This window comes from Musca vetustissima, unplaced genomic scaffold (genome assembly GCF_032173495.1).
Source record: "Musca vetustissima isolate MV318-11 ecotype Yass unplaced genomic scaffold, APGP_CSIRO_Mvet_v1 utg351152, whole genome shotgun sequence".
Classification (NCBI taxonomy): domain Eukaryota; kingdom Metazoa; phylum Arthropoda; class Insecta; order Diptera; family Muscidae; genus Musca; species Musca vetustissima.
In genome coordinates this window covers 24,196-33,361 of record NW_026881690.1, presented here as the reverse complement: position 1 = coordinate 33,361, position 9,166 = coordinate 24,196, and the positions used below count along the sequence as shown (strand labels likewise).

Sequence of the window (9,166 nt, the reverse complement as noted above, 5' to 3'; positions counted from 1 at the left end):
TGGGTGGATTTATAGAAATATGGTCTGAATCTAGTCAGTCTACGGTCTGTGTAGAAACTGATTCGGATTTAAAAGGATTGGATGGCCGAATATTTTTCTTGCAATTATTGCATTGAGGAGCTGTTATTCCTGGTGAGCCGCATTTAAAACAAAACAAAGATCGTTGTGAACTAGTGCACTGTTTGAAAACATGACCGTTTTCACCACAGTTCCAGCAACGAGAAGTTTCAGCTCTGGGGAAACTAGTTACCTTCGGTCGCAGCTTCAACTCATCAACTTCCTTAGTAATTTCTTCATAATCGGAATCGAAAATTTCATTAACCATGCGAGGTGGTGCATATCGATAACCTCATAATCTTGGAGTGATTGCCTTAATTGAGTGCGTAAAATAGTGATGGCATCTATGTACTGAGTCACAGTTTCATCGCGACCTTGTTTCCTATCCATCATCTGCCTCAATACATCCAAGTTTGATTGGTATCGCTGAAATTCGCGAGTCATATTCAATTTAAAATTTTTCCAATTCATGTCTGGATATTGCCGAGTTTGAGCCCAGTACCACTGGTTAGCACGGCCTTCTAACAACAAATGAAAACCTTCTAATAATTCTCGCTCTGAAAAACCATAACTCTTCCGCAGTCTCTCAACTCTGAATAAAAAATCCTCAATCTGTGGAGTTTTTGTAGTACCGTCAAATTTTATACCCCATTTGCTGATGTATGGGTATTTGGGTCTACTGAAACAATTCCTATTCTCAACATTAAGAAAATCGTCATTTGGAATATTCGAAGCGGTTGGTGCATTAGTATGAACAGGTGCGTTTAGCATTGATGGCAATTCATGCGGCCAATCGACACTCTGGGCTACGGGATTGGATGAAGGACCTGCATGTGGACTCGATGTTTGCGAAAGGGCGGTCTTAACAGCTATGGATACAGCTTTCTGCATCTCCTTCCTCATCATCTCAAGCATCGATGCGTAGTGATCGTACTACCATCTTCAGTTAAATTATTTGGATTTGGCGAATCTTCAACTTCATTAGATACTGTTCGATTATTAGCTTCGACACTGGCAGTATTAGCAGAGGGTACATCATCTTGCGTTTGGATTGCCTGTCCTGTTCGGCTATTGGACCTGGTACTAATACCATAAGTTTTTGGCTTCGCTCCAGTGCTTTGTTGCATGATGCCCAAACAGAAAACGAATAAAAATTTTGAAAATCTAAACTATGTAATAAATTACTTGATCCGAAAAATAGAACTTTAATAAAACTCGAAAAAAAACAAAAAAGATACAACTATTTACTGCAAAAACCACTAGATGTGTTACTGTTAATCCGTAACAAACTTTAAAAAAAATCAAAATTATAGTCAAATCTGATTACCGATTCACAAAAATCGGAAGCTCTCAAATAAATTCAAAACCACAAAAAAAATCTAAACTTGAAAATCAAATATGATCAAAATGTTTCATTAACATTTAGTTTCTTTTCTTCTTCAGAAAATCAACTCATACAAAATCAAAAGGATATTATAAACAGTTTTGGTATCAGCCATAAAAATCAACAACAACAATAAAATGAGTATATAACTATGATTAGTTATTTGCAACACAATTATTTTCCTTCCAGGAAATGAAAAAAATAAGTGAATATCTTCAATATGTCATACAATCACAAACCAAATGAAATATCGCAAATTGTCTTTGTCCATACATGACAATGACTAATGACCATATATCTTCAATGACTTGTATTTAGATATAGTATTTTGATATAATATTTTATCGCAAATTGGATATTATCATATATATAATACTCCAATGACATATAAAATATCTTTCTATAAGATGAAATTCTAGAAAACCATTATAATTAATTTCGTTGAATCGCTATTGAGTGTTGTCATCTAACAACAACTCAAGACAGATACAAAGAAATCAATAAAAATCAAAAATAAAAAAAACATATTATGATAAACCAGGATTAAACCTGGCTTCTACGTTGGGCGCCATTTTGTAACGTTCAGGGGCGTGTGTGAAACCGTAGATTGGTTTGGCCATGATGACAGGAGACCTACTCTTTTATTGTGTACCGGCTATACTCAGTCGTCCACACACGGCTACGTACAAAAAAAAATTCATATGTCACAAAGAAAATACCATCGATTAAGTTTGTTGTTGTTGCGGACTCAAAATATTGTTGTTGTTGTGGTTGGTACCCCTAGATGACAATGGGTACCTCTTATCCCTCCCATGGGTTCTGTAAGAACCCCCATATGGGCTTCAAAACATTTGAAGACCCCCAAATTCTGTCGGCTGTACCCTGTTTACATATCCTTTTTTTAAATTAATTAACTAGAACACATTTTATTTTCTTTTAAATTCATTATTCAAATTCATATTCATTTTAAGAATAAACAATTTCTACTTAAAGATTATACTTAGATTTACTTAAATCTAATTATATCCATAAGTGGAATCAAAATCTATACAATCAAAAAAAATCAAAGAAAAAGGCACAATTTAATCACCAGGATACATACAAAAATTATTAATTTAAATTTTTGTTTGTCAATCCCATTTCGGTGCCAATATGCACTAAATTAATAATCCAAATAATACCTAACACCTATTGAGCTCAAAGGGGTTATTATATAGTCCTTTTAATTAATAAGGGCTGATTTTGTTTTTCTCAACTAATGGGATTAACAATTAACAATATTGACTCTAAATGATGATAAAAAAAATGAAATATTTGTATATTTATATAAATTTATATTGATTTATATATATACATATGTATATGCTCATATATATATATATATATATATATATATATATACTCATATATATGTATGCCTATATATGTATATATGTTCTTATATATATATATGTTCTTATATCTATAGACGTATTTTTAAAGAAATAAAAAAAAGGAAATTATGTACATATGAATAGATTTTTAAATTTGTACATTGGTACAGGCTCATATAATTTTTAAAAACAATTTAAAATTATTTGAATTGCAACAAAAAAAAACAAGAATTTTGGAATTTGTCCAAAAGAAACAACAAAATAATTGAGAAATATCTCGGCTGACCGTCGAGGAACTTTAAAAAAACTGGGTCCACACCATCCCGTCTGTGACTGGAGGTGATGGTTACCCTTGCTCTGATTTTATCAGCTTCAAATATTCACGGGCTCTTGTTGACGTACTTACTCCGTTTCTTCTTTATAGCACGTTGGATTTGAAGCTTACGATTTTGTTGAACGCCGGCACTAACAGCTTTAAATGTTCAATGCGGTATTGTTGAAAATTGAAAGAATTTTGGTGATCAATAATTTTGGGTACTGTGTTGAACAATGGTCTTAATAGTCGCTTCCAAAAGATTCACTATTGGCCAAAATGTTGAAAATTGATAGCAATGAGATGTTGGGGTTATATGCCCGGAGTACTGGAAGCCTGATATAATTTGCCTTAATATCCACAAAAGCACACGAAAAATCCAGACGATTAGCAAAGCCAGCAATCCGGCTCTGGAACGTTGTGCCGTGTAAAGGAATTGTAAAAAAAACAAACAGAATTGTTGATGGAGTAATCCTTAGGGTTCTTTGCAATGAAGCAATTTTGAAGATGGCTGCAATGCGCCAATTACGAATTGTCAAAAATGACAAACAAAGAAAATGACAAGCGCTGTCAGGGCTACCAACGTCTGCGCTCAATGACGACGTTTTTTACGCCGTCGCTTGCGCCGTCGGGTTATGGTAGGTTAACACAACAAAGTAGCTGAGATCTTCAGCTCTTCTATAGAAGTAGCTGAGATCTTCAGCTCTTCTATAGAAGTAGCTGAGATCTTCAGCTCTTCTACAGAAGTAGCTGGGATCTTCAGCTCTTCTACAGAAGTAGCTGGGATCTTCAGCTCTTCTACAGAAGTAGCTGGGATCTTCAGCTCTTCTACAGAAGTAGCTGAGATCTTCAGCTCTTCTACAGAAGTAGCTGAGAAGTAGCTGAGATCTTCAGCTCTTCTATAGTAGCTGAGATCTTCAGCTCTTCTATAGCTGAGATCTTCTACAGAAGTAGCTGAGATCTTCAGCTCTTCTATAGAGGTAGCTGAGATCTTCAGCTCTTCTATAGAAGTAGCTGAGATCTTCAGCTCTTCTATAGAAGTAAGCTGAGATCTTCAGCTCTTCTATAGAAGTATCTGCTTCAGCTATTCTATAGAAGTAGCTGAGATCTTCAGCTCTTCTATAGAAGTAGCTGAGAACTTCAGCTCTTCTATAGAAGTAGCTGAGACCTTCAGCTCTTCTATAGAAGTAGCTGAGCCCTTCAGCTCTTCTATAGAAGTAGCTGAGCCCTTCAGCTCTTCTATAGAAGTAGCTGAGCCCTTCAGCTCTTCTATAGAAGTAGCTGAGCCCTTCAGCTCATCTATAGAAGTAGCTGAGCCCTTCAGCTCTTCTATAGAAGTAGCTGAGCCCTTCAGCTCTTCTATAGAAGTAGCTGAGCCCTTCAGCTCTTCTATAGAAGTAGCTGAGCCCTTCAGCTCATCTATAGAAGTAGCTGAGCCCTTCAGCTCTTCTATAGAAGTATCTGAGCCCTTCAGCTCTTCTATAGAAGTAGCTGAGCCCTTCAGCTCTTCTATAGAAGTAGCTGAGCCCTTCAGCTCTTCTATAGAAGTAGCTGAGCCCTTCAGCTCTTCTATAGAAGTAGCTGAGCCCTTCAGCTCTTCTATAGAAGTAGCTGAGCCCTTCAGCTCTTCTATAGAAGTAGCTGAGCCCTTCAGCTCTTCTATAGAAGTAGCTGAGCCCTTCAGCTCTTCTATAGAAGTAGCTGAGCCCTTCAGCTCTTCTATAGAAGTAGCTGAGCCCTTCAGCTCTTCTATAGAAGTAGCTGAGCCCTTCAGCTCTTCTATAGAAGTAGCTGAGCCCTTCAGCTCTTCTATAGAAGTAGCTGAGCCCTTCAGCTCTTCTATAGAAGTAGCTGAGCCCTTCAGCTCTTCTATAGAAGTAGCTGAGCCCTTCAGCTCTTCTATAGAAGGAGCTGAGCCCTTCAGCTCTTCGATAGAAGTAGCTGAGCCCTTCAGCTCTATAGAAGTAGCTGAGCCCTTCAGCTCTTCTATAGAAGTAGCTGAGCCCTTCAGCTCTTCTATAGAAGTAGCTGAGCCCTTCAGCTCTCTATAGAAGTAGCTCTTCTATAGAAGTAGCTGAGCCCTTCAGCTCTTCTATAGAAGTAGCTGAGCCCTTCAGCTCTTCTATAGAAGTAGCTGAGCCCTTCAGCTCATCTATAGAAGTATCTGAGCCCTTCAGCTCTTCTATAGAAGTAGCTGAGCCCTTCAGCTCTTCTATAGAAGTAGCTGAGCCCTTCAGCTCTTCTATAGAAGTAGCTTCAGAGAAGTAGCCTTCAGCTCTTCTATAGAAGTAGCTGAGCCCTTCAGCTCTTCTATAGAAGTAGCTGAGCCCTTCAGCTCTTCTATAGAAGTAGCTGAGCCCTTCAGCTCTTCTATAGAAGTAGCTGAGCCCTTCAGCTCTTCTATAGAAGTAGCTGAGACCTTCAGCTCTTCTATAGAAGTAGCTGAGACCTTCAGCTCTTCTATAGAAGTAGCTGAGCCCTTCAGATCTTCTATAGAAGTAGCTGAGCCCTTCAGCTCTTCTATAGAAGTAGCTGAGCCCTTCAGCTCTTCTATAGAAGTAGCTGAGCCCTTCAGCTCTTCTATAGAAGTAGCTGAGAACTTCAGCTCTTCTATAGAAGTAGCTGAGACCTTCAGCTCTTCTATAGAAGTAGCTGAGACCTTCAGCTCTTCTATAGAAGTAGCTGAGATCTTCAGCTCTTCTATAGAAGTAGCTGAGACCTTCAGCTCTTCTATAGAAGTAGCTGAGACCTTCAGCTCTTCTATAGAAGTAGCTGAGATCTTCAGCTCTTCTATAGAAGTAGCTGAGACCTTCAGCTCTTCTATAGAAGTGGCTGAGACCTTCAGCTCTTCTATAGAAGTGGCTGAGACCTTCAGCTCTTCTATAGAAGTAGGTGAGACCTTCAGCTCTTCTATAGAAGTAGCTGAGACCTTCAGCTCTTCTATAGAAGTAGCTGAGACCTTCAGCTCTTCTATAGAAGTAGCTGAGACCTTCAGCTCTTCTATAGAAGTAGCTGAGCCCTTCAGCTCTTCTATAGAAGTAGCTGAGCCCTTCAGCTCTTCTATAGAAGTAGCTGAGACCTTCAGCTCTTCTATAGAAGTAGCTGAGCCCTTCAGCTCTTCTATAGAAGTAGCTGAGCCCTTCAGCTCTTCTATAGAAGTAGCTGAGCCCTTCAGCTCTTCTATAGAAGTAGCTGAGAACTTCAGCTCTTCTATAGAAGTAGCTGAGCCCTTCAGCTCTTCTATAGAAGTAGCTGAGAACTTCAGCTCTTCTATAGAAGTAGCTGAGACCTTCAGCTCTTCTATAGAAGTAGCTGAGACCTTCAGCTCTTCTATAGAAGTAGCTGAGACCTTCAGCTCTTCTATAGAAGTAGCTGAGACCTTCAGCTCTTCTATAGAAGTAGCTGAGCCCTTCAGCTCATCTATAGTAGCTGCTCTTCTATAGAAGTAGCTTCAGCTCTTCTATAGAAGTAGCTGAGATCTTCAGCTCTTCTATAGAAGTAGCTGAGACCTTCAGCTCTTCTATAGAAGTGGCTGAGACCTTCAGCTCTTCTATAGAAGTGGCTGAGACCTTCAGCTCTTCTATAGAAGTAGGTGAGACCTTCAGCTCTTCTATAGAAGTAGACCTTCAGCTCTTCTATAGAAGTAGGTGAGACCTTCAGCTCTTCTATAGAAGTAGCTGAGACCTTCAGCTCTTCTATAGAAGTAGCTGAGACCTTCAGCTCTTCTATAGAAGTAGCTGAGACCTTCAGCTCTTCTATAGAAGTAGCTGAGACCTTCAGCTCTTCTATAAAAGTAGCTGAGACCACATTCAGCTCTTCTATAGAAGTAGCTGAGACCTTCACCTCTTCTATGGAAGTAGCTGAGCCCTTCAGCTCTTCTATAGGAGTAGCTGAGCCATTTTTAAACATATTTTTTCATGGCTTGCATTTGCTTTTCTATTTTTCCTTACTTCGATATCTGATCCAATCCCATATCGAATACATCATGATACATAAATGGCCTTGCCTTGGCCGGAAAATTATATTCCGTATTCAAATCCTTCAACTGTTCATAAATAAGCTGTAAATGAAACAATAACAAGAGAACAACAACAGCGATTATCATTTGGGACCACCACTTATTCCCCCCATCCCCTCCCTCCCTGCTTACCTTCAAATCAATTGGCCAAACATATTTTGCCGAATCAATCCTAAATCCCGCCACACCCATATCAATAAATTTATTTAGCATGGCCACAATCGATTGGCGTACTGTGTTGTGGGAATGATCCAAATCAGGATGTCCATTTAGCTGACAATTACGCATTTCTTGGGCATTCGATGTGGCCAGGTTTATCGCACAGTAACGATGAAAATCTTTCGCCTCGTAGGGTACCTCAGGATATGAAGATTGCGATATGTTAACATCCGTTGCCAACAATGTGTTGACAATAAAAGCTTCATTGGAGGGTGGTGATGATCCGGCTCCTGCCTTCGTGGTCTTATTGTTTAGCAGCTGAAGCAAAGGAGCTGCCATGTGATTTAGTACTACATCCACATACAACCGAACACCCAAATCATTGCAGATGCGACTCATGGAATAGAAATCTGTTTCATCACCCGAACGCGAGCTTAGACGATAGGAAATGGTTTCGTAACGTTGCCACCATGGATGATTAAGCCCATCCGTTTTAATTACTGTGTGTTCCAGAACGGGTGACAGCTGGACGAGTGTGTGTGTGCAGGAATAGAGGAATGACAGTTAAGCGGATACACCACCGAAAAAAACAGAATCCGACATAAAGAGAAGTTAATATTTGGACATTATTGTGTAGCTGTTGCTGTTGGTTACCGTGGTGAAATTGCACCACGAGGACCAGGACTTACTTGCACCCCACCATACCCCTTGGGTCCCAAAAATCGACGACATTCCTCGGCAACATCCACAAATTTCCACTCAAACAATTGCACCATAACCGAACGTCCTTTGGTGAAATGTGGCCGATGATAGATGCCATCTGCGTTATCGCAATCGTCATCAGTCTCTCCCGCCGAATCGCCAGCCTTTCGTCCATGACCACCACTATCCAATATTTGTTCTAAAGCCTTTTGTCTGGAGGCAGCTGTGCGGCCCAGAGATTCCCTTGTTAGGAGACAAATTATCAGGATCTGGATAAAGCGAACGCCATGTGTTGTTGTATGGCTTTGTATTGGCCGACTTGTTGTTGTTGTCGTCCTCATTGCGTTGAAAACTCTGCGTGTCTGTTGTTGTTGCTGTTTTTGTGGCCCTTGGAACTGACCTAACAACGTAGTTAAGCCAAAGCGTATTTGACCGCTGCCTATATCAATGTTGGCCCGAACTGACCGAATGACTGACTGGCTGTTTAACTGCATTTAAAATGGCATCGGGGTTTTTGTTGTTGTTGCTCGTTCTTGATGACTTAATGTCATTTTTCTTGTTCGCCGATATGTGTGTGAGTATTCGTGTGTGTGTTTGTCGGTGTGTGTGTGTCGATATGGTTTTCCCTGAAACAAAAATGAATGCATTTGTCCCATTGAGTCCATGAAAGGATTGCTTTGCTATCCTATCCCCCAACAAAGGACACAAATGTTCGTGTCAGGACACTTTAATATGCACACAAAGTGCAGAAGGGGGAGAGTGGCGGATCAACTATTTTACATACAAAAATATATTTTATATTGCCATGAAATGGTTGTTGTTGTTGCTGCTGCGATGGAGTTCCATGTCCATGATTTTTTTCAATAAATTACAAAGTTATGTTTCCATTGTCCTTAACTATTTTTGTTGGCTATTCATAGTCCAGAGTGGGTTATTAATTTCGATGTTAACAAAAGGTAATTCGAGGGCTGGACAGGGAAAGGTAGGGAAAATATGGAAGTGTTCTTCATAAAAGAGTTGCAGGTCATATTTATAGAAGTGCTCCGGGACTTCTTCATGGAAGAGCTTGAAGTCGTTTTATAGAAGAGCCTAAGGCCTGAAGATCCGAAGAGCTTAGCTACTTGTATAACAGAGCTGAAGGGCTCAGCTACTTCTATAGA

The 9,166-nt window shown here is 39.6% G+C and overlaps 1 protein-coding gene across 1 annotated transcript; it reads right to left on the bottom strand.

The window, feature by feature from the left end:
• Positions 1-7,073: 7,073 nt before the first annotated feature.
• LOC133327662 (alpha-amylase-like) lies at positions 7,074-8,347 on the bottom strand. Its single transcript, XM_061536185.1, has 3 exons — positions 7,973-8,347; positions 7,278-7,829; positions 7,074-7,187 (listed from the first exon to the last, which is right to left on the bottom strand). Exons 1-3 carry the CDS (start codon positions 8,345-8,347, stop codon positions 7,074-7,076), a joined length of 1,041 nt encoding a protein of 346 aa, XP_061392169.1.
• Positions 8,348-9,166: the final 819 nt, after the last annotated feature.

What these genes read in the sequence shown, in the direction of transcription:
- LOC133327662 (XM_061536185.1), bottom strand. Translation starts at nt 8,347, where the DNA reads ATGAGGACGACAACAACAACAAGTCGGCCAATACAAAGCCATACAACA. An exon ending in TAAGTCCTGGTCCTCGTGGT is followed by an intron (nt 7,830 to 7,972) that starts GCAATTTCACCA and finishes ACACTCGTCCAG; the next exon opens with CTGTCACCCGTTCTGGAACA. An exon ending in TTTGGCCAATTGATTTGAAG is followed by an intron (nt 7,188 to 7,277) that starts GTAAGCAGGGAG and finishes TTTCATTTACAG; the next exon opens with CTTATTTATGAACAGTTGAA.